Raw genomic sequence first — 25,243 nt, forward strand, 5'->3', positions numbered from 1 at the left:
TTGTTTTATCCGCCAAGAAAAATAAACGAATAACAAACGCAAACGAAAAATAATAAATAAAAATAATAATGATGATGATGATGATGATAATGATGATGATGACAAGTTTCCAAAAATGGATCCGAGAGCGTTCAGCCGTTACGTTCAGTCTCTGTGGAAACAACTGATTTGCCAAGACTCACTTCTGACGGAGCGGAGCGGAGGTCTGAAAGCTGGAGAGACGACATGTGACTGAACACACACACACACACACACACACACACACACACACACACACACACACACACACACACACAGACTGGAGGAGGTGGTGAGTGGATGTGATGACTCAGTATCATTAGAGAGCAGCGTCTGCGTCTGATTTACAGTTTTTTTTTTTTTTTTTTTTAAACCTTTGATAAGAACAAAAAAAAAAAAAAAAAGCCTCAACAGACACAGGAAGTACGAGCGAGCGAGGAGCGAGCGGTGACTAAAAGGTAAGAGTGATGTCGGCGGAGAGCTGTGATTAAAAGTGACGCTGATGAAAGCAGACGGAAAGTTTAAAAAACTGATGAAAGGAAAAAATGGACTCGAGAAATAATGAAAGAAAGAAAAGACGGAGAAGGGAGAAGTAGAAATGTTCCACTTTGTCTTTTAATCTTCATACTGAACAGTTTGGAAGTTTTAATGCTCAAACTTTTAAAATCACTTTTTTACTTTTACTTTAATTTTTAAATTGTTAAGTTTTTTTTAATATATTTATATACATATTTAGATCATTAATACTTCTTACACACACACAAAGTTCACACAATTATATATGATACATAATATTTTTACTTTTTACACATTTTCTAAATAAAAACAATGTTATTATTACTTTTCACTCAATATTTTTTAATTTATTTAATTTAATTTAATTTAAATAAAAAAAATATTACTTTTCACTCAATATTTTTTAATTTATTTTATTTAAATTAAAAAAATGTATTATTACTTTTCACTTAATATTTTTTCATCAGTGTTACTTTATTATTTTTTTACAATATTTTAATTACTTTATTTTCACTTACTTTTCACACAATTAAAAAAAAGTTACTTTTTACACATTTTTTTTAAAATAAAAATGTTATTACTTTTCACTCAATATTTTTTCAACATAGTTACTTCTTTTTTTTAACAATATTTTAATTATTTTATTTTCACACCAATTTTTTGTTGTCACACTTCCTTTTCACACAATTTAAAAAAAAATGTCACTTTTAACACAAAATTTGTATTAATTATTTTTTACACAATATTTTTTATCGCTGTTACTTTTCACAGTATTTTTTTCATAAATCTTAATTTTCACACTTTTTTAAATAATATTTTTAGTTTTTTATGTTTTCTTCTGACAATATATATATTTTAATAATTCTTGCTTTTCACACAACATATGTTTTAATCACCGTTACTTCTCACACTGATACTTTCACTGCTGATTTATTTCGCTGCTGATTTATTTCTCCTCCAGGCAGAATTAACAGAGTCAGGAAATATAAAAACTAATGCTTTAATCTTTCTTTCTTTCCTTCCTCTCGACATCTGCAGCAACAAATAATCAGCTCAGTCTTTACTCGTTTAGCGCCTCATAAATAAAAAGCTTTATGAATTATAGATTTATGGCTCCTCTGAGTTAGTGAGTATGATTGTGTCTTTGATGTCTGAGTTACTGCTCGTTGGTGTCTCATCTTATCTTAATGTTCTTACTTTAACCCTCCTGTCGTCCTCCTTCCTTCCTTCATTCCTTCTTCCTCCCTCCCTCCTTTCCTTCCCTCCTTTCCGTCCTTCCTTCTTCCTCCCTCCCTCCTGTCCTTCCCTCCTTCATCCTCCCTCCCTCCTGTCCTTCCCTCCTTCATTCTTTCCTCCCTTTCTTCCTTCCTTCCTTCCTCCCTCCCTCCTTTCCTTCCTTCCTTCTTCCTCCCTCCCTCCCTCTTTCCTTCCTTCCTTCCTCCTTCCCTTCCTTCTTTCCTTCCTTCCTTCCTCCTTCCCTCCCTTCCTTCTTTCCTTCCTTCCACATTTCTTTTCTTCCTTCTTCCTCCCTTCCTTCTTTCCTTCCTCCCACCTTTCTTTTCTTCCTTCCTTCCTCCTTCCCTCCCTTCCTTCCTCCTCCCTCCCTCCCTCCTTTCCTTCCTTCTTCCTCCCTCACTCCCTCCTTTCCTTCCTTCCTTTCCGTCCTTCTTCCTCCCTCCCTCCTGTCCTTCCCTCCTTCATCCTCCCTCCCTCCCTCCTGTCCTTCCCTCCTTCATTCTTTCCTCCCTTTCTTCCTTCTGTCCTCCCTCCCTCCCTCCCTCCCTCCCTCCTTCCTTCCTTCATTCTTCCTCCCTCCTTCCTTCCTTCCTTCCTTCCTCCTCCCTCCCTCCTGTCCTTCCTTCCTTCTGTCCTCCCTCCCTCCCTCCTTCCTCCTTTCCTTCCTTCTTCCTCCCACCCTCCTTTCTTTCCTTCCTTCCTTCATTCTTCCTCCCTCCCTCCTTTCCTTCCTTCTTCCTCCCACCCTCCCTCCTTCCTCGTTTCCTTCCTTCTTCCTTCCTTCCTTCCTTGACTCGAGGACAACAGGAGGGTTAATTACTGTTACCTCACTGATTTATAGTTATATGAAGGTTTTAAGGAGTCATGACATTAACCATGAATCCAGCTTCACAAAGATTAATGGAAACAGTTAAAAAAGTGAGACTGATTAAAAGCTGTGGTGATATCCAAAAAAAAAAGCAACAATCAGATTAAATGATGATGAGATGTGAGTGTGAAGATAATAAAAACGGATGAAAAGTCACAATAATTAAAATATAATATGGGTGAAAATCATCTGTGAGGAAGATTAATAAACTGTGTTAGATTTAATCTTCATGTTCGCATCAACCATGCAGCAGCACGTTTTAACTCAATTAAATGATATTAAACCTCAAAAAGCAGAAGTTATGAATCATTTGTACTGAATTTAAGATCAGAGGGAAATAAAAACAGGTTGATGGATTATTACAAACTGGTTCATGTCACAAAGTTTAGACAGGAAATAAATATTTAACGTGTCCACTTATAATAAAGTATAAATTATCACCAAATCCAATAAAAGAAGTGATGATTATACTCATTAAGAACATACTATGGAGCCATTCAGTGTGATTTTAAGGCAATAAGATGAAATAAATCCATATTTCTGATATAAAAACATTTTTAAGAGGACAAACAGGAAGATTAAATCAACTTTTTTCTGTTTCTATTTGAGTGTTTTTTACTTTCTGTTTAAAAAGACTTTAAAACTTTTGCTCAGATTAACTCCTTCCTTCCTTCCTTCCTTTCTTCCTTCCTTTCCTTCCTTCCATTCTTTCTTCCTTCCTCCCTTCCTTTCCATCCTTCCTTTCCTTCCTTCTTCTTGCCCTCCTTTCCTTCCTTCTTCCTCCCTTCCCTCCCTCCCTCCCTCCCTCCCTCCTTTCCTTCCTTCTTTCTCCCTTCCTTCCTCCTTCTTCTTTCCTTCCTTCCTTCCTTCCTCCCTCCTTTCTTCCTTCATCCCTTCCTCCTTTTTTTCTTTCCATCCTTCCTTCCTTCCTTCCTGCCTCCCTTCCTTCCTCCTTTTCTCCCTTCCTTCCTTCCTTCCTTCCTTCTTCCTCCTTTCCTTCCTTCCTTCCTCAAGTACAACAGGAGGGTATATATATATATGTATGTGTGCTTTGTTATGTGTGTCTCCATGGTTACCAATCTGCCTCTCCAGGTCGGCGGCCTCGTCCGGCGTTGCTCGGGGCAGGACCCCGGGGTCGCTGAAGCTCGCCCTGAACAGCATCCCCATCACGAAGACGAAGAGGACGCCGCCGACCGCCGGGATGGCCGGAGTCAGGTTGGACGCCAGGAAGGGACAGCTGCGGAGACACGGAGGACAACAACCAATCAAAACCCCTCTCAGCCAATCACACGAGCTCTCTGATGTTTTTTCAGGACTTCATGAGACACAAATACTCGAGGGGCCACAGACGGCAGGGGTTTCACCTCAGGGGCCCGTTCTTTAGACGTTTTCTTGTTGTTCCAACGTCAAGCTGACAGACTGAATACCGGCTTTGAGTTGAAGTCTTAAAGGACCAGTTCACAACTTTTCAAGGAGCTTAAAATGAAAATTAAAGCAGTTTTTTCATTCCTCCTGTTCATACTGACCATTAGTAGATCTCTCCTCCTGTGTGAAAATGTATTTAAAAGTTGATTTGAAGCTAATATGAAGCTCTAAGAAATTATATCAGACATGTTTCACTATTTTTTTTTGAACATTTTATAGACAAAACAGTCTTAAAACATCAGTCAGGAGTCCAAATGAACATTGAAACCTGTTTTTCTTGCTGTAATCATTCCTCCTGTTTCATACTGACCATTAGTAGATCCCTTCATAATACACTTATAATGTAAAGTGATGGAGGACAAAATCCACAGTCCTCCTTTGGTGCAGAAAAATGTATTTAAAAGTTGATTTGAAGCTAATATGAAGCGTTTCCTTGAGCTCTAAGGAATCATATCAGACATATTTCACTATACTTGAACATTTTACACACAAAATGATTAATTTAAGAAAACAAATAAGTAGTAAATCAGTCTTAAATCATCAGTTAGGAGCCCAAATGAACATTGAAACCTGTTTTTCTTGCTGTAATGATTCCTCCTGTTCATACTGACCATTAGTAGATCCCTTCATAATGAACTTATAATGTAAAGTGAAGGAGGACAAAATCCACAGTCCTCCTCCTGTGCAGAAAAATGTATTTAAAAGTTGATCTGAAGCTAATATGAAGCGTTTCCTTGAGCTCTAAGGAATCATATCAGACATATTTCACTATACTTGAACATTTTATAGACAGAAATCAGCATTAAGCGTGTCTTAAAACATCAGTTAGGAGTCCAAATGAACATTAAACATGTTTTTTTCTTGCTGTAATCATTCCTCCTGTTCATACTGACTGTGCAGAAATGTATTTAAAAGTTGATCTGAAGCTAATATGAAGCTTCAGTCGTCCAAATGAGTCAAATCAAGTGGATATCTTTCAGCGTTACAGTGTTTTTAGTGCCAAAGTTCCTCTTTTTGTTACGATACTTCCACCACAGCTCAACAGGGAAACACTAAGAGGAGAATCTGATGCTAAAAAGACTGTAAATGTGTCAGATATCACTTGATACGACATGAAAAGCTTCACATTTACTTTTAAATGACTCACTGTGGATTTTGTCCTCCATCACTTTACATTGACACACACATATTTGAAGATCTTTTAATAGTCAGTATGAACAGGAGGAATGATTACAGAGAGACACACCTGAAAGAAAAAAAGAAAAAAAGAAAAAAAAACCCCGTCCTTTTAAAAGAGAATAAACCCGGAGCGGATCAGAGCGTCTCAGGAGAAACTGCGTCCTCACACTGATCTGACACTAGGAGGGTAAATTTAGCTCTGATGATGGAGGCAACAGAGCCGAAACTGACAACCTTTACCTGATGGCACACGGAGCATCAAACATGTGTGCTGTGTCGCTACGTTTGTTGTGAATAAATCCACCGAAACAAATCAAGAGAACTGAAACACCGCCAGCGAAGAGGAGAGGAGAAAAAAATAAATAAATACAGAAAACAGCCTGAGGTCTGACAGCAAAAAGATGAAAAACCCCCAAAATCGACATTCCTGTTTTACATGTGTTGGATTTTGAGCTTCATATAAGAACAAAACTCTTTATTAGTTGATGTTTAACACTTAAGTTCCGGTTTAAGTCGTAGCTAAACTCTCTTTTTGTCTACATACCCCTTTTCCACCGAGCTGGAGCCACTGCTGGTTAGAAGCTAGTGCTAAAACCACTACTTAATTGGTACTAATCCTAGCACCTAACCTGTTGCTTTTCTTTTTATGTTTTCCACCGGCAAGGAGCCACGCGATTACGTCACTGTATAACGTAGCCAGCGCGCGCCAGGTAGTGACAGAGGCAGCAACGGCCGGAAACGAAGAAGAAAAAGAAGAAGAAGAAGAAGAAGGCGGCAGCTCTGGCAAAAAAACGATAAAAATAGTACTTTTAATCAACAAATGTTTAACCCTCTGTAAATGCCACGCTAGTCAGGTAATAAACGTTAATCCCGGTAGCCGGCTAATAAACGTCAGCCCTGCTAGCCGGCTAATAAACGTTAGCCCCGCTAGCCGGCTAATAAACGTTAGTTCTGCTAGCCGGCTAATAAACGTTAGTTCTGCTAGCCGGCTAATAAACGTTAACCCCGGCCCCAGTCCGCTGACGTAATCGGTTGTAGCTTTAGACCATAGACTGTATTAATTAGAATAGCAAAGAGTTGGTGCTTGTTCTGGCTCCCGTTCTGGGTCTCGGGGCTGGAGCTTTGGCAGTGGAAAAGCAAAGAACCGGTGCTTAGTCAGGCTCTGGCTCTCAGCTCGGTGGAAAAGGGGTATATTATGAGTGTAGCTGCAGGTCTAATGGTGCAGAAACTCCCCAGTTTAAATCCACTGTTGCACAAGTTTGTAGTTCATAGATGTTGAAAGTCTCCTGATAAACACTTAAAACAAGCTTAAAGCTAATATTTCTATCTGCAGCAGGGAAGAAACTATATTTAACACCTTTTTGCAGCTGCAGAAGTTTCATTTTTGGGTTTGTTTACGACAGAGCGGACAACGTTTGAGACGGTCCAGAAGAAGTGAGCATTACACAACCTCATGAGTGTAATTAACATTTAAAACAACCTTTAATGGGAAAATCCATTCAGTCGTCCTTCCTGTCGTCCTCCCGGGTCAAATTGACCCCGTCTGTTTTGACTGTTCCTTCCTTCCTTCCTTCTTCCTTCTTCCTCCATTCCTTCCTTCCTTCTTTCTTTCTTTGTGTCTTTCCTTCCTTCCGTCTTCCTCCCTTCCTTCCTTCCTTCTTTCTTTGTGTCTTTCCTTCCTTCCTTCCGTCTTCCTCCCTTCCTTCTTTCTTTCTTTCTTTGTGTCTTTCCTTCCTTCCTTCTTCCTCCCTTCCTTCTTTCTTTCTTTCTTTGTGTCTTTCCTTCCTTCCGTCTTCCTCCCTTCCTTCCTTCCTTCTTTCTTTGTGTCTTTCCTTCCTTCCTTCCTTCCTTCCTTCTTCCTCCCTTGCTTCCTTCTTTCTTTCTTTGTGTCTTTCCTTCCTTCCTTCCTTCCATCCTTCCTTTCCTTCCTCCCTTCTTTCCCTCCTTCCTTCATCCTCCCTTTCATCCTTACATCCATCCTTCCTTCCTTCCTCCCTTCCTCCTTTCCTTCATTCCTTCCTCTCCTTTCCTCCCTTATTTCCATCCTTCCTTGTTCCTCCCTTCCATCCTCCCTTCCTTCTTCCTTCCTCCCTTCCATCCTTCCTTCCTCCTTTCCTTCCTTCTTCCTCCCTTCCTTCCTTCTTCCTCCCTTCCATCCTTCCTTCCTTCCTTCTTCCTCCCTTCCATCCTTCCTTCTTCCTCCCTTCCATCTTTCCTTCTTCCATTCTCCCTTCCTACTTTCCTTCCTTCTTCCTTCCTACGTCCATCCTTCCTTCCTCCTTTCCTTCCTTCTTCCTCCCTTCCATCCTTCCTTCCTCCCTTCCTTCCTCCCTTCCTTCCTCCCTTCCTTCCTCCTTTCCTTCCTTCTTCCTCCCTTCCATCTTTCCTTCCTTCTTCCTCCCTTCTATCTTTCCTTCCTTCTTCCTCCCTTCCATCTTTCTTTCCTTCTTCCTTCCTACCGTCCATCCTTCCTTCCTCCTTTCCTTCCTTCTTCCTCCCTTCCATCCTTCCTTCCTTCCTCCTTTCCTTCCTTCTTCCTCCCTTCCATCCTTCCTTCTTCCTCCCTTCCATCTTTCCTTCTTTCTTCCTCCCTTCTTTCCTTGACTCGAGGACAACAGGAGGGTTAAAGTTTAAAAAATCCACAAATATTTTTTATATATTTTGGATTTCATGAGTTGTATCTCCATCAGGATGTGTTGCCCCTATTAAAGTATAAAAAATAGCCACAATGGTAATCAATTACATTTTTCATTTGATAAAGAGAAGTGCTTTTCCTTGGTCATATATATCAAAGTATAGACCTATCACAAGCTTCAATTCTACCAAATTCAAGGCACACACAATTAACCCTCCTGTTGTCCTCAGGTCAAGGAAGGAAAGGAGGAAGGAAGGAATTTAGGAGAGAAGGAAGGGAGGAAAAAAAGGAGGAAGGAAAAGAGGAAGGAAGGAATGGAGTAAGGACGAAAGAGGAAGGAATTTAGGAGAGGAGGAAGGGAGGAAGGAAAAGAGGAAGGAAGGAAGCAATGAAAGAAAGGAGTAAGGAGGGAGGGAGGAAAGGAGGAAGGAAGGAATTTAGGAGAGAAGGAAGGGAGGAAAAAAAGGAGGAATGAAAGGAGGAAGGAAGGAAGGAAGGAAGGAAAGGAGTAAGGACGAAAGAGGAAGGAATTTAGGAGAGGAGGAAGGGAGGAAGGAAAAGAGGAATGAAGGAAGGAAGGAAGCAATGAAAGAAAGGAGTAAGGAGGGAGGGAGGAAGGAAAGGAGGAAGGAAGGAATTTAGGAGAGAAGGAAGGGAGGAAGGAAGGAAGGAAGGAAGGAAAGGAGTAAGGACGAAAGAGGAAGGAATTTAGGAGAGGAGGAAGGGAGGAAGGAAAAGAGGAATGAAGGAAGGAAGCAATGAAAGAAAGGAGTAAGGAGGGAGGGAGGAAGGAAGGAATTTAGGAGAGAAGGAAGGGAGGAAAAAAAGGAGGAATGAAAGGAGGAAGGAAGGAAGGAAGGAAAGGAGTAAGGACGAAAGAGGAAGGAATTTAGGAGAGGAGGAAGGGAGGAAGGAAAAGAGGAAGGAAGGAAGCAATGAAAGAAAGGAGTAAGGAGGGAGGGAGGAAGGAAAGGAGGAAGGAAGGAATTTAGGAGAGAAGGAAGGGAGGAAAAAAAGGAGGAAGGAAGGAAGGAAGGAAGGAAGGAAAGGAGTAAGGACGAAAGAGGAAGGAATTTAGGAGAGGAGGAAGGGAGGAAGGAAAAGAGGAATGAAGGAAGGAAGGAAGCAATGAAAGAAAGGAGTAAGGAGGGAGGGAGGAAAGAAGGAAAGGAGGAAGGAAGGAATTTAGGAGAGAAGGAAGGGAGGAAAAAAAAGGAGGAATGAAAGGAGGAAGGAAGGAAGGAAAGGAGGAAGGACGAAAGAGGAAGGAATTTAGGAGAGGAGGAAGGGAGGAAGGAAGCAATGAAAGAAAGGAGTAAGGAGGGAGGGAGGAAGGAAAGGAGGAAGGAAGGAATTTAGGAGAGAAGGAAGGGAGGAAAAAAAGGAGGAAGGAAGGGAGGAAAAAAGGAGGAATGAAAGGAGGAAGGAAGGAAGGAAAGGAGTAAGGACGAAAGAGGAAGGAATTTAGGAGAGAAGGAAGGGAGGAAAAAAAGGAGGAATGAAAGGAGGAAGGAAGGAAGGAAAGGAGTAAGGATGAAAGAGGAAGGAATTTAGGAGAGGAGGAAGGGAGGAAGGAAGGAAGGAAAAGAAAGGAATAAGGAGGGAGGGAGGAAGGAAAGAAGCAAGGAAACAAGGATGGAAAGAGGAGAGAGCAAAGAAACAGGGAGGAAGGAAGGAAGGAAAGAAGGAACAGTCAAAAGAGATGGGGTCAATTTGACCCGGGAGGACGACAGGAGGGTTAAACAACCATCTTAACTGAGAGTGTTAAAGAGTCTGTATCTCCTGGTGCACGTTGCCTGTTAATTCATATTTTCTTGTCTTCATGTTGATGTTGTATTATGCATATTTATTTATTTATTTATTTATCTGTCTCCTCCCTCCTTTTTTATTTATTTACTTGTTTATTTTCTCCTCCCTCCCAGATGTATATTAATTACGCTTACTTACACCTGTGAGTATGTATGCTTAGTCCACAGTGGAGTCAATGTTGGTTTCATTAAAACTCACTAAATGAAGAGTTTTGGGGGATTTAGCCTCATTTTTTCTTACAGGTGTAAAGATTTATGATTTATGAGTTATGATCTTGTAACCAAAACAAATAAATAATACAACAAAACCCCAGAATAAAGTCGAATACAAGCCAAGTTGAATAAAATAGTGAATTCCTTTACAAGTAATTAAAATAAAAATAAGTTTAATCACTCAAACCAATATTATTATTATTATTATTATTATTACATAATATGACAGGTTTTCTTACAAGTGGAAAAAACTTGACTAGTTATGATCCTGTTACCAAAATAAAATTAATAAATAATTTAAAAAAAACAGAAAAAGAAACAAATAATTGGCTGATCTGATTATGGGATTAAATTATAAGAATAATAAATATTTAGTAAAACATATGTTTGAATAGTCTGAATTCCTTTAGAGAAATTAAAAAGAAATCAGTTATTATTATTAGTATTATCCTTATTATTATTATTATTATTAGTAATAGTAGTAGTAGAAGTAGTATTATCATTATTATTATATTAATTATGATTATTATTATTAATTATTATTATATTAATTATTATTAGTAGTAGTAGTAGTAATAGTAGTAGTAGTAGAAGTATTATTATTATTATTATATTAATTATTAATTATTATTATTATTATTACTATAGCAGTAGTAGTTGTAGAAGTATTATCATTATTATTATTATTTATGAATATTATTATTATTGTAATATGAGCAGTAGCGGTATTATTAATTATAATAATAGTAGTATTATTATTACTATAGTAGTAGAAGTATTATGATTATTCTTATTATTAATATTAATATTATTATAGTTCATATTTTATCATAATCCATAACAGATCTGACTTAATTATTTTTTATCTGACATCATGAACTCCAGCTGGAGGTCAAAGGTCACATTTATCTCTCTTAGACTTTTACCGATTTATTAATACATTAAAAAATAAAAAGGGTGCATGTTGGGACTCACTCGAAGGTGAAGAAGAGGCCGCTGGTGAGCAGGATGAGGACCAGAGTCAGGTAAAACACTCCTGTCTGCCTCGCCATCATGATCCGACCTCCGCAGTAGAACCGGTTCCTCCCCGGGAACACCTGCCACTTTCTGCGGGGGTTCCTGCACCTCTGGGCCGGGTAGGACGGCTCCGGTGAGTCGGTGGTGGGCGGGCAGGAGCTGGTGCTGCTGCGGGTGCAGATCTGGTTGTACTGACCCGGCTGATGTTGGTGCTGATGTTGCTCCAAACCTGCATGATGGAGCTGAGACATCTGGATCCTCTCAGGTGAGCCGACAGGTGAAGAACCGCACAGGTGAATGGTGCGTTCAGGGTCTCCAAAAGGGCTGCAGATGAATCCAGGTTTGATTTTTTAAGCCGCTGTATAAACAAACATCAACTCGTGGTCAGATGCACGCGCGCTCAGGGGTCCAACACACATACACACACACACACATACACACACATACATACACACCCCCTCCAAAAAAAATAGGAAATCCGACCGCGCGCCACCACAACACCCCCGCCTCGCGCCCCAGCTGCGTCCCAATCACATAATCCAGTTTTTATATCCCGGGATAAAAAGATCCGGTTCTGCACAGGAGGGAGAGAGAGAGAAGGAGAGCAGGACCGTCCGGAGCGAGAGGAGGTTCAGATGGTGTGTGTCGGTGAGGAGGAGGAGGAGGAGGAAGAGGAGGAGGAGGAGGAGGAGGACGTGTGGAGCATCCTGATCCTCCGCAGAGCTGCTGGAGCTCCGCGTCCCGGTATGCACAGATCCTCTAAACAAACAGGATGAGTCACTCTGCAGAGAAAAAAAACCACAGTGATAAATAAACATCAGCAAGTAGTTTTAATTTACTGTAGTGTTTCTATGTGATCCACTACTTTTACTGTAATACTGCATACTACATCACTCATAATACTGCAGTACTTTTACTGTAATACTGCATACTACATCACTCATAATACTGCAGTACTTTTACTGTAATACTGCATACTACATCACTCATAATACTGCAGTACTTTTACTGTAATACTACATACTACATCACTCATAATACTGCAGTACTTTTATTCACCCAGAGAGAGAAAACTAGCACATACTACATTATATTTTGCTTTTTTTAACTTAAAAAATAACTCCAGTAGATAAATATTTATACAAAATCATCATCAATGAATATTCTGTTTTCTGACTAAACAATAAGCGCTTAACTACATAGTGCTGTATTGATCTTTAGTTAGGTATCCTGTAAGAAAGAACTGAAAACAGAAATCTTCTAAAGTGCGTACACACAGCCACCAAATACTGACTCGGTGGCAAAAAGAGAGATGATAATGTTCAAAAAGGTATTTATAAGCTGATGCCAGAAGTTACACCATGCACATTATGTTACCATAATCAATTTCACGTTTAACAATTGTTCTACTTTTTTTTAAACCTACTGTTTAATTTCATGTTATCTTGTTTTGTTAAGCACCTTTGCATGAAAGGTAATAGATAATAAATAAATAAAAATATACAATTCTGTTATAATTAATCAAACAAATCAGAAGATAGTGAGAAATGATTTAATGTATTGATCGATTAACTTACCTATAGCTGCGATGATTAACTCTGTAATAATGAACAGAGTGAGACCTCTTTGCTTCTTCCTGTTGTGATCAAAACTCTGCAGAATAGACGATCTTTGATTGAGGACGCTGATTCTTTTTCCTCTTTTAAGCCAAAAATTAAACAACAAAACTGGATATAAAACATTAAAAACTGGATTTTCTTCTACAATAAAAAGAGAAATAATTATTTTGATGTTTTTAAATTTAAATTAACAGATGTCTAGTAAGTAAAAACATGACTATCTCTATGGTTCCTCTTTGGCTTGTTTCTCTCCGGACGTTTCCTGCTGATGGACCTAAAAAAAGCAACATGACAGCTATGAGTGAAACCCCGACTTTAAATGCTGCAGAAGGAGCAGAAACAGAGGAAGAAACTAAACTACAGATAATAAAAGGTCAGACAGCAGAAACCTGGTGAACATGTCTGTGATGCTGCGTTCACGTGTCTCCGGATTTTAAAGTGTTTTTCTATCTGAGGTCAAAGCAATGTCGACCTGTGTGTGCTGCTACTTCTCACGGCTGACTTAAAAATGTGTCTTTTTAATATTTATTGAGTTATTGAGTATAATATAAAATAACCAGTTAAACACCAGAGGATTTGTAGTTTCCTCGTGCTCGGATATCTTCCTTCTTCTTATAGAGACTTTGACACCAGACTCTGTTTAAATCTGATTTAATTTAAGTTTTATATGGTTTTAAAGTCTTCCGCATAAGCTATAAAATATAATTAGGTATATATTCTTAAATATTAAGTTCTTCTGTTCAGTTCGGCTCAGTATAATCCATCAAGCAGCCTTCAGAGCTCTCAGGAAGCCTTTCTATGAGAAGCTTTAATTGTTAAATATTGTAATGGAGTCTGGTCCTTGGGGAGTTTCTGTATAAAAACAGATCTTGCATTTGTGGCTTCCTTCTGCACAAGTGTGATATTTATCCAGTCCAGACTCTCAGATTAGAAACTGTACATTTTAACCCTTTCATGCATAGTGGTCACTGCATCTATTAAAAAGCTGTTTGGAAGGAAGGAAGGAAGGAAGGAAGGAAAGGAGGAAGGGAGAAGGAAGGAAGGACGAAAAGAGGAAGGAATTTAGGAGAGAAGGAAGGAAATAAGGAAGGGAGAAAGGAAGGAAGGAAAGAAAGGAGTAAGGAGGGAGGGAGGGAAGGAGGGAGGAAGGGAGAAGGAAGGAAGGACAAAAAGAGGAAGGAATTTAGGAGAGAAGGAAGGAAATAAGGAAGGAAGGAAGAAAGAAAGGAGTAAGGAGGAAGGAAGGAAGGAAAGGAGGAAGGGAAAAGGAAGGAAGGACGAAAAGAGGAAGGAATTTAGGAGAGAAGGAAGGAAATAAGGAAGGAAGGAAGAAAGAAAGGAGTAAGGAGGAAGGAAGGAAGGAAAGGAGGAAGGGAAAAGGAAGGAAGGACGAAAAGAGGAAGGAATTTAAGAGAGAAGGAAGGAAGGAAAGAAAGGAGTAGGGAGGGAGGGAAGGAGGAAGGAAGGAAGGAAGGAAGGAAAGAAAGGAGTAGGGAGGGAGGGAGGAAGGAAAGGAGGAAGAAAGGAAGGAGGGAGGAGTGAGCAAAGAAAGCAGTTAGGAGAGGAAGAAGGAAGGAATTAAAATTAAAGAAAGAGGGAAGGAAGGAAGGGAGGAAAGAAGGAACAGTCAAAAGAGACGGGGTCAATTTGACCCGGGAGGACGACAGGAAGGTTAAAAGAGTCTAACCTTTGTAGAGTTTCTGTATGAAAATGAATTCACATCTTCAGTTTGGTTTCTTCTGTACAGGTTTGATCTTTATCCAGTCAAACGATGTTCAGTTTGGTTTCTTGGGCTTAAAAAAGAGACTCAGTCAGACTTCCTGTTACTGAAGCGTCGCTCATATCTTGACTTCCTGTGTTGCAGGTGCAGCGTTCCTCACCACGGTGGCGTCTGCAGGGATGCTAGCAGGGTTCGGCTCCACGTTAGCGTTAGCCAAGAAGAAAAGCCCCAACTGGTTCAGTAAGGTAACGAGTTTACTCTCAGTGACACTTTTACTCATATTATCATTATTATTATTCATTAATGAGATTTCTGAGGAAAAAAAGGAAGGAAGGAAGGAATGAAAGAAAGAAAGAAAGAAAGAAGAAGAAAGAAAGAAAGAAAGAAAGAAAGAAAGAAAGAAAGAAAGAAAGAAAGAAAGAAAGAAGGAGGGAGGGAGAAAGGAAAAGAGGAAGGAAGGAGGAAGGAAAGAAGGACAGAGGAAAGAAGGAAGGTAGGGGGAGGAAAGAAAGAGAGAAAGAGGGAGGGAGGGAAGGAAGGCAGGCAGGCAGGGAGGAAAGGAAAGAAGGAAGGTAGGAGGGAAGGAGGAAAGAAGGAAGGAGGGAGAAAGGAAAAGAGGAATGGAAGAAGGAAGGAAAGAAGGAAGGGAGGAAGGTAGGGGGAGGAAATAAAGAGAGAAGAAGGGAGGGAAGGAAGGAAGGCAGGCAGGGAGGAAAGGAAAGAAGGAAGGAAGGAAGGTAGGAGGGAAGGAGGAAAGAAGGAAGGAGGGAGAAAGGAAAAGAGGAAGGAAGGAAGGAAGGAAGGAAGGAAGGAAGGACAGAGGAAAGAAGGAAGGGAGGAAGGTAGGAGGGAAGGAGGAAAGAAAGAGAGAAGGAGGGAGGGAGGGAAGGAAGGAAGGCAGGCAGGGAGGAAAGGAAAGAAGGAAGGAAGGAAGGTAGGAGGAAAGAAGGAAGGAGAAAGGAAAAGAGGAAGGAAAGAAGGACAGAGGAAAGAAGGAAGGGAGGAAGGTAGGGGGAGTAAAGAAAGAGAGAAGGATGGAGGGAGGGAAGGAGGGAAGTAAGGCAGGGAGGAAAGGAAAGAAGGAAGGAAGGAAGGTAGGAGGAAAGAAGGAAGGAGGGAAGGAGGGAGAAAGGAAAAGAGGAACGGCAGAAGGAAGGAAAGAAGGACAGAGGAAAGAAGGAAGGGAGGATGGTAAGGGGAGGAAAGAAAGAGAGAAGGAAGGAAGGAGGGAAGGAAGGCAGGGAGGAAAGGAAAGAAGGAAGGAAGGAAGGTAGGAGGGAAGGAAAGAAAGAGAGAAGGAGGGAGGGAAGGAAGGAAGGCAGGCAGGGAGGAAAGGAAAGAAGGAAGGAAGGTAGGAGGGAAGGAGGGAGAAAGGAAAAGAGGAAGGAAGGAAGGAAGAAGGAAAGAAGGAACAGTCAAAACAGATGAGTCACGCTGAACCTCACAGGAAACATTTAAACATCTGGATCTGCAGACAGATGTTTGGATTTAAACATCTGGATCTGCAGACAGATGTTTGGATTTAAACATTTTAACATCTTATGACAGGAAGTTGTTTCTGATGACTGAAGGAGGAATGAGCTGTGTATTTAAGAGAGGAAAACATTCATTTATATTTTTCATTTATAAGTTTTAAATTTGATTTATCTACCCATCCTTTTCTTTCTTTCTCTCTTTCTCTCTTCAAATAGCTCACCTTTCTTTCTATTTTTATTTCCTTCCTTCCTTCCGTTTTTCTTCCTTCCTGTTACTCATCTTTCTTTATTTCCTTCTTTCTTAGAATTGCTCACCTTTTTTTCTTCCTTCCTTTGAATTGCTCGCCTCTCTCTATTCTTCCTTCCTTCCTTTCTTCCTGTTGCTCATCTTTCTTTTCTGTCATTCTTTCTTTCTTCCTGTTGCTCATCTTTCTTTCTTTCTTCCTTTTCTTTCTTTCTTTCTCTCTTCGAATAGCTCACCTTTCTTTCTTTTCTGTTTCCTTCCTTCTATCTTTCTATCTATCTATCATCTTTGAGTTTGTTTTTCTATTTTTATTTCATCCTTCCTTCCTTCCTTCCGTTTTTCTTCCTTCCTGTTACTCATCTTTCTTCATTTCCTTCTTTCTTCGAATTGCTCACCTTTTTTTCTTCCTTCCTTTGAATTGCTCGCCTCTATCTATCCATTATTCTTTCTCTTTCCTTCCTTTCTTTCTTCCTATTGCTCATCTTTCTTTTCTTTCTTTCTTTCTTTTTTCAAATAGTTCACCTTTCTTTCTTTTCTATGTCCTTCCTTCTATCTTTCTATCTATCTATCATCTTCGTGTTTGTTTTTCTATTTTTATTTCCTTCCTTCCTTCCGTTTTTCTTCCTTCCTGTTACTCATCTTTCTTTTCTTTCTTTATTTCCTTCTTTCTTTGAATTGCTCACCTTTTTTTCTTCCTTCCTTCAAATTGCTCGCTTCTATCTATCCATCCATCATCCATCTTTCTTTCTTTCTTTCTTTCTTTCTCTCTATCTCTCTTCAAATAGCTCACCTTTCTTTCTTTTCTATTTCCTTACTTCTATCTTTCTATCTACCTATCATCTTTGAGTTTGTTTTTCTATTTTTATTTCTTCCTTCCTTCCTTCCTTCCTATTACTCATCTTTCTTTATTTCCTTCTTTCTTCGAATTGCTCACCTTTTTTTCTTCCTTCCTTTGAATTGCTCGCCTCTATCTCTCTATTCTTCCTTCCTTCCTTCCTTCCTTCCTGTTGCTCATCTTTCTCTTCTTTGATTCTTTCTTTCTGTCTTTCCTTCCTTTCTTTCTTTCTTTCCTCCTATTGCTCATCTTTCTTTTTTCCTTACTTCCTTCGAATTGCTCGCCTCTATCCATCCATCCATCCATTATTCTTTCTTTCTTTCCTATTGCCCATCTTTCTTTTCTTTCATTCTTTCTGTCTTTCCTTCCTTTCTGCTCTGCTGCTGTGTGAGGAGTTAATAGAAGTTCAGTCCAATCCATTCATCCTTTCTTTCTTTCTTCCTTCCTATTGCTCATCTTTTTCTTTCATTCTTTCTCTTTCCTTCCTTCCTTCTTTCCTTCCTATTGCTCATCTTTCTTTTCTTTCATTCTTTCTCCTTCCTTCTTTCCTTCCTTCCTTCCTTCCTTCCTATTGCTCATCTTTCTTTTCTTTCATTCTTTCTCTTTCCTTCCTTCCTTCCTTCCTATTGCTCATCTTTCTTTCTTTTTTTCCTACTTCTTTTTCCTTCCTTCCTTTGAATTGCCCGCCTCTATCTATCTATCCATCCATCCATCTTTCTTTCTTTCTTCCTGCTGGAAACATTCTTTAGTTACAACTATTAAAACCTTCAGTCTGCTGCTGTGAGAGGAGTTAATGAAGTTCAGTCCAATCCATCCATCCATCCTTTCTTTCTTCCCTCCTTTCTTTCTTTCTTTCTTTTCCTAATAACATATTAAACAGAGTAACGTATCTGTGACCTATTAAAACCTTCAGTCTGCTGCTGTGGTGAGGAGTTAATGAAAAGATGTTTACTGGAAGAAACTGGAAAACAAACATCACGTCTGCGATGACGTCTGCTTTCCCTCCTGACTCATCAGGTGAAGACGTGATGGGAAAGAAAAAAAAAAACATCGGGACACATTCCTGCAGAGGTCGAGTTAAAAAAAAAAAAAAAAAAAAAGTTCACAGAAGAAACTTTCCATGAAAAATGTCGAGCATTTCATATCTGGGGCTGAAAGTGGAGGGGCTTGATCTCATCGTGTTAAGTGGAACCGAGCGATGATTGGCTGCTCACAGGATCTGATTAAACATGACGCACGCACACGGACACCAGCGGCCTGTTTGTGTCCGAGTTAAACTAAACTTAGCGAGGTCGGACAATCCACCGCCTGTTCCCCGGCTCTATTTCTGTCACAGGCCGGTCTTTGTTGTCTACGTCGACCCCTCCGGTCCCACAGCTACAACATTTCTCCTTCCTTTAAAATGTGAAATGTGATTAAACGTGGAGGAGCACGTGGTGTCGGAGCGAGGAACGAGACGGAGATCGGTTAAGAGTTTAGTGAAAAGCAAATGAGTGAGAGACACATTTATACTTAACCCTCCTGTTGTCCTTGAGGGAAGGGAGGAAGGGAGGATGGATGGGTGGGAGGAGGGAAGGGAGGAAGGAAGGAAGGAAGGAAGGGAGAAAGAAAGGAAGGGAGGAGGGAGGGAAGGAAAGGAGGACAGAGGAAAGAAAGGAGGGAGGGAGAAAGGAAAAGTGGAAAGGAGGAAGGTAGGGGGGAGGAAAGAGAGAAGGAGGGAGGGAGGGAAGGAAAGAAGGAGGGAGGGAGGAAGGGAAAGACAGAGGAAAGAAGGGCGGGAGGAATGTAGGGGGGAGGAAAGAAGGAAGGAGGGAGGGAGGGAGAAAGGAAAAGTGGAAGGAAGGAAAGAAGGACAGAGGAAAGGAGGAAGGTAGGGGGGAGGAAAGAAAGAGAAGGAGGGAGGGAGGAAGGGAGGGAGGAAGGGAAGGACAGAGGAAAGAAGGAAGGGAGGAATGTAGGGGGAGGAAAGAAAGGGAGGGAGGGAGGAAGGACAGATGGAAGGAAGGAAGAAAGGGGGAAGGAAGGAAAAGAAGAAGGAAGAGTCAAAACAGACGAGGTCAATTTGACCCGGGAGGACGACAGTTTTACTTTACTGTATTTATACTTTTATTTAAATTTAAACACTTCTTCCGTCACTGCTGTAAATATATCTTCCTCTTCTTCCTCCTGACTCCTCTTCTTATTAAAAATATACTAAGTGAGTTTCCAGCAGCTTTAAACGTCTCTCTTTTTTTCTTCTGTGTTTCCTGATGTGGTTGTTTCCTGTGCAGGGCGTCATGGCAACGGCGGCGGTCCCAGAGAGCGGTGCGTCTCTGGCCCTCAGAGCGCTGGGTTGGGGGTCTCTGTACGCCTGGTGTGGAGTCGGCCTGCTCAGCTTCAGCGTGTGGAAAGCTCTCGGAGTTCACAGCGTACGTATCGGCACAGCTCGCTGAATGAATTTGATCTTGTTTGATTCTGTCGTCTCTTCGTCTCTTCGTCTCCTCAGCTGTCAGAGTTCAGACTGAAGATGCAATCCTTCTTCCCGGCCATCCCGAAGACTCCCGAAGCTCCAGGATCCGAACCTCTGGACTGGGACTCGGTCTTTAAGTCCAAGTGAAGAACCGAACGAGACTCAAAAGACTGAAAATAACAGAAGTGACATTTTTCGTCTCCGGCTGCTGTTGGTGCTGATTTCTGTGAAGTCTGAACAGGAAGTGGAGATTCTTCTGGACCGGTTTGTTTCTGCTGGTTCATGAAGACGTCGGACTGAGCGTTCACGACTCGGAGGTCGGAGTCTTTTAGTCGGTTTCTTAAAATGACTGTCGTGTTCGCTTACTTCCGATCATCTGAGAGGACGAGTATCGATTCTTAAACACCCGAGCCGCCTTGAACGCACCACGAAGAAAAAGCCAAACAACAATCATGTAAAAGTTGACATAAGTTTCGGCTCCTTACAAACTGATCTTCATGGAAATAAAGGAATAGAAATAAATGTGATTGATGGTTTGGAAACTGATCAATTAGAATATTATTATTGGTTTATACTGTAAGTTAAAGTCTGTTGGAAGTTCGTAAATCTCTTATTGGCTCTGTGTAAATGTTATAAATATGTAATAAATATAAAATGTGTCTTATTTTAATGACGTCTCTGAATATGTGAATCAACACAGGAGGGAGGGAGGAAAGAGGGAAGGAAGGAAAGGAGGGAGGAAGAAGGAGGGAGAGGAAGGAAGGAAAGGAAGGTGGAAGGAAGGGAGGAACAAGGAAGGGACGGAGGGAGGAAAGAGGGAAGGAAGGAAAGGAGGAAAGGAAGGGAGGATGGTGGGGGGAGCAAAGAAAGAGAAGGAGGGAGGGAGGAAAGGAATGAGGGAGGGAGGAAAGGCAGGAAGGAAGGAAGGAGGGAGGGAGGACAGAAGGAAAGGAAGGAGGGAAAGAAGGAAGGAAGGAAAGAAGGATGGTAGGGGAAGGAAAGAAGGAAGGAAGGGAGGAAACAAGGAACAGTCAAAACAGACGGGGTCAGTTTGACCCGGGAGGACGACAGGAAGTGTTTCTATCGCTTCTTTTACTTTAGGATCTGAATACTCGATAACTTTTTAAATCGTAGAAACCATCAGGATTCATTTGGTACAAAATGTTTCCAGAGCTGCAGAACGTCCCTCACAAGTCATGTTGGACAGAAACAGTCGAGTTTATAAATATTTCAGCCTGCGGCGGTGTGAAATTCAGTTATCTCTGCTGCTGCTGCGTTCAAGTCTTCAGACGGACAGAAGGAAGTCTGGAGGCGAAGTCATGACAAGTCTGACATTAAAGAGACGACCTTTCACACCGATAACATCACAACTAAATATAAACATGATGCTTTATGTTTCTGAAACAGTGAAGAAATACTCTCTAACTCCTCTAATTCAGTAAAAGTACTGCAGTATTATGAGTGATGTAGTATGCAGTATTACAGTAAAAGTAGTGATATATTATTATATATGACATCATTAGATTATTAATAGTGAAGCATCAGTGTTAGAGCAGCATGTTACTGTTGTAGCTGCTGGAGGTGGAGCTAGTTTATACTACTTTATATACAGTTAGCTAGTTTACATTACTTTATATACAGTTAGCTAGTTTATACTACTTTATATACAGTTAGCTAGTTTATACTACTTTATATACAGTTAGCTAGTTTATACTACTTTATATACAGTTAGCTAGTTTACACTACTTTATATACAGTTAGCTAGTTTACACTACTTTATATACAGTTAGCTAGTTTATACTACTTTATATACAGTTAGCTAGTTTACACTACTTTATATACAGTTAGCTAGTTTACACTACTTTATATACAGTTAGCTAGTTTACACTACTTTATATACAGTTAGCTAGTTTATACTACTTTATATACAGTTAGCTAGTTTATGCTACTTTATATACAGTTAGCTAGTTTACACTACTTTATATACAGTTAGCTAGTTTATACTACTTTATATACAGTTAGCTAGTTTACACTACTTTATATACAGTTAGCTAGTTTATACTACTTTATATACAGTTAGCTAGTTTACACTACTTTATATACAGTTAGCTAGTTTACACTACTTTATATACAGTTAGCTAGTTTATACTACTTTATATACAGTTAGCTAGTTTACACTACTTTATATACAGTTAGCTAGTTTACACTACTTTATATACAGTTAGCTAGTTTACACTACTTTATATACAGTTAGCTAGTTTATACTACTTTATATACAGTTAGCTAGTTTATGCTACTTTATATACAGTTAGCTAGTTTACACTACTTTATATACAGTTAGCTAGTTTACACTACTTTATATACAGTTAGCTAGTTTATACTACTTTATATACAGTTAGCTAGTTTACACTACTTTATATACAGTTAGCTAGTTTATACTACTTTATCTACAGTTAGCTAGTTTATACTACTTTATATTGCCTACAGTTAGCTAGTTTACATTACTTTATATACAGTTAGCTAGTTCATACTACTTTATATACAGTTAGCTAGTTTACATTACTTTATATACAGTTAGCTAGTTTATACTACTTTATATACAGTTAGCTAGTTTATACTACATTATATACAGTTAGCTAGTTTACATTACTTTATATACAGTTAGCTAGTTTACACTACTTTATATACAGTTAGCTAGTTTATACTACTTTATATATGGTTAGCTAGTTTATACTACTTTACATACAGTTAACTAGTTTACACTACTTTATATACAGTTAGCTAGTTTACACTACTTTATATACAGTTAGCTAGTTTATACTACTTTACATACAGTTAGCTAGTTTACACTACTTTACATACAGTTAGCTAGATTACATTACTTTATATAGGGAGCGTGTTCCCCGATCGCGGCTACCTCGATTGCTAGCTCGGCGGCTAACTCGGCGGCTAGCTCATCTGCTAACTCAGCTAACTGGCTAACTGTAGACAGGAGAAGTTTAGAAAGAAAAATCAGTATTTGGTGGAGCTGTTAACAACTCAGACATCTGAAATGTGAGCCTGACTACACACTGCTTTTTGGTTTCATCTTTAACAATGTGTTGTATTTTAAAAGCTTGTTATATTATCCATTGTGTCAAATCTTCATCTGAAAAGTAACTAAAGCTGTTAAATAAATATAGTGGAGTAAAAAATATAAAGTAGCATCACGTACTGAACCACTGGGCTGGAAATATACCATTTAGATTTTATCTCATTCATTCTTATACAAGCCACCATGTTTGTATTCTTCTACGTCCGGATGTTTAGTTGATCATCAGCTTCATGTTTCTGAGTTGGTTTGTTGAAAGTCGACTTACACACAGGACGAGTTGAAGATCAGAGACTGACGATGAAACTGAAGATCTGTGGAGACAAACAGCAGCTGGAGGAGAAAAAGTAATACAAGCAAATCTTTCCCTTTTTTAATCATCATTATTTTAAAGAATTTAAAGTTTCAGCAGCTGATCTGGAGTCTGATAAGGTGTGAAGCATCAACATGACTCTCATACAAAGGCTGAAATAATTATAGTAGAGTTTGTTTTTATCACATAAACATATTAATGGACATTTTTCTATATTCTGAACTGCTGTTAAACTGTTTTAATATGTTTTATTGGCTAATGTTTGTTTTTTTATTACTGTATTTTAATGCATTGACAGAAGTGTTTCATTTCACTCACAACACAATAAAATTAATCTTAAAATCTTGAAAGTGTAAAATTATGACCTTAATCATTTCTTTTTTTTTACATTATTTATAATTATTCTTAACATTTTGATTTTAACATGTAGATTCATGAAATCAATTTTAAAATGTGACTTATGTGTAAATAAATGTGTACCTTTATTCTGAAAATATTTTGACATAAAATAACTTTATTCTCAAATATATTATTATTTTTTGGTTTTTAATATTTTTTAACATTTTAATGTGTCATTATTTATTCCCCAGAAAGTGTAAAACTATAACCATTTTTATGTAACTTTTGAAATTATTATTTTATTCTTAAAATTTTGATTTTACATGTAAAATTACAACTTTTCACATTTAGATTTATTACATAAATAATTAAATGTGACTTTTTACATGTAAATTTATACTTTACACAAACTTCATGTACATGTTATTAGATTATTTTACTTATAAAAGCATTATTTTATTCTTCAAAAATTCAAAAGTATTTTGACTAGTAACGTAAAATAACTTTATTCTGAAATATATCATGACTTTTTAGGAAAATTATGAATTGTTTTATTTCATTATTTATTCCCCAGTAAAGATTAAGATGTAAAAACAGCAAAGTTTGGATCTTTTCACTTTTTTAACCATCAAACTCTTAAATTGTGTTTTATTTTCAGGATTAACCCTCCTGTTGTCCTCGAGTCAAGGAAGGAAGGGAGGAAGGAAGGAAGAAGGAAGGAAAGGAGGGAGGAGGGAGAGAAGGAAGGAAAGGAGGGAAGAAGGAAGGAAAGGAAAGGAGGAAGAAGGAAAGGAGGGAAGGAAGGATGGAAGGTAGGAAGAAGGAAGGAAAGGAGGGAGGAAGGAAGGAAAGGAGGGAGGAACGAGGGAAGGAAGGATGGAAGGGAGGAAGAAGGAAAGAAAGGAGGGAGGGAGGAAGGAAAGGAGGAAGAAGGAAGGAAAGGAGGGAAGAAGGAAGGGAGGAAAGGAAGGAAGGACAGAGGGAGAAAGGAAAGGAAGGAAGGTAGGAGGGAGGAAGGAAGGACAGGAAGGAAAGGAGGAAGAAGGAAGGGAGAGAAGAAGGAAGGAAGGAGAAAGGAAAAGAGGAAGGAAAGGAAGGAAGGACAGAGGGAGAAAGGAAAAGAGGAAGGAAGGAAGGAAAGAAGGAAGGGAGGGAGGACAGACGGAAGGAAGGAAAGGAGGAAGGAAGGAAGAAAGGAAGGAAGAGTCAAAACAGACGCGGGAGGACGACAGGAGGATTATTGAAATAAACTCAGACTTCCTGTATTTTCAACTACTAAAAAAAATAAAAGTTTTTGTTCGTCATCGTCTTCTTCTTCTTCTCACAAAACGAGCCCGGCGCTGCGTTCACAGTGCTCAACCAGAGTTCATGTACGTTTTATTTTTTTTCAAACATGTTTTTGTGGAACATTTGAAGATTTTCAAGACGGTCAAAATCAAACAGGAGACGTTTCTGGATGTAGAGATTCTCATGTTGTTTCTCTCTTTACATTTTGTTATAACTGTTCTGAAGTTGTGTCAGTTCACAATGAAAGTACAGTCCAGCACTCGGACTTCCTGTACATCATACAGTCTCTCAAAAATCCGACCACCTTCCCACCCATGCCAACCCCCCTCCGCCCCCCCCCCCCCCGCCCCCCCCCAAAAAAAACTGATATTTTTTTCTTTTTTTTTTAAAACTTTAAATACAGAAAAACTTGCTTCCTCCACCTGCTGAGAGGAGAGAAACTGAATCTTCAAGGTGAGCAGAGAGAGAGAGAGAGAGAGAGAGAGAGAGAGAGAGAGAGAGAGAGAGAGAGAGAGAGAGAGAGAGATACAGAGAGAGAGAGAGAGAGAGAGAGAGAGTTGTGATTATAAATGGCAACCGTTTAAATTCGTTATCCAGCTTCCCCCCCCCCCATCACTGAGTCGTGGTGGTGGGGCGCCACCTGCTGGAGCCCAAATGTACATCTTCTATATTTACAGTAGGGACGATGAACAGTGGAGGGAACCATTTTTTTTTTTTTTTTTTTTTTTAAAGATTTGATTGGCGTGTGGAGCAAGACGTAAAAAAAAAAAAAAAAAACAGAAAGTGACGCAGCCCCCCCCCCCCCACCTCCCCTCCCCCGCCTTTTTTTTTTTTTTTTTGCTGGATACTGCTGTGGTTCGGCAAAAAAAAAAAAAAATACTGATGGTCAAACTGCAAAGATGGTCAAATAATTCACATTTAAAATCCCCCCGAAAAACAAACCGATAAGTCCTATT

The 25,243-nt window shown here is 39.4% G+C and overlaps 2 protein-coding genes across 2 annotated transcripts in view; one reads left to right on the forward strand and one right to left on the reverse strand.

The window, feature by feature from the left end:
• The window catches only part of LOC128377028 (palmitoyltransferase ZDHHC14-like), a 31,840-nt gene extending 20,737 nt beyond the window's left edge, over window positions 1-11,103 (reverse strand). The window contains 4 exon segments of the mRNA XM_053336907.1: window positions 200-212; window positions 1,695-1,712; window positions 3,715-3,875; window positions 10,874-11,103. Coding sequence (XP_053192882.1) covers window positions 200-212; window positions 1,695-1,712; window positions 3,715-3,875; window positions 10,874-10,953 — 272 coding nt within the window. The 5' untranslated portion in view covers window positions 10,954-11,103.
• A 1,715-nt stretch (window positions 11,104-12,818) lies between these two features.
• Window positions 12,819-19,512, forward strand: tmem242 (transmembrane protein 242). The gene is made up of 4 exons (XM_053336909.1): window positions 12,819-12,907; window positions 14,399-14,499; window positions 19,079-19,216; window positions 19,294-19,512. Exons 1-4 carry the CDS (start codon window positions 12,823-12,825, stop codon window positions 19,402-19,404), a joined length of 435 nt encoding a protein of 144 aa, XP_053192884.1. The 5' UTR covers window positions 12,819-12,822; the 3' UTR covers window positions 19,405-19,512.
• The last annotated feature ends 5,731 nt before the right edge of the window (window positions 19,513-25,243 follow it).

Source organism: Scomber japonicus, chromosome 17 (genome assembly GCF_027409825.1).
Source record: "Scomber japonicus isolate fScoJap1 chromosome 17, fScoJap1.pri, whole genome shotgun sequence".
Taxonomy (NCBI): Eukaryota; Metazoa; Chordata; class Actinopteri; order Scombriformes; family Scombridae; genus Scomber; species Scomber japonicus.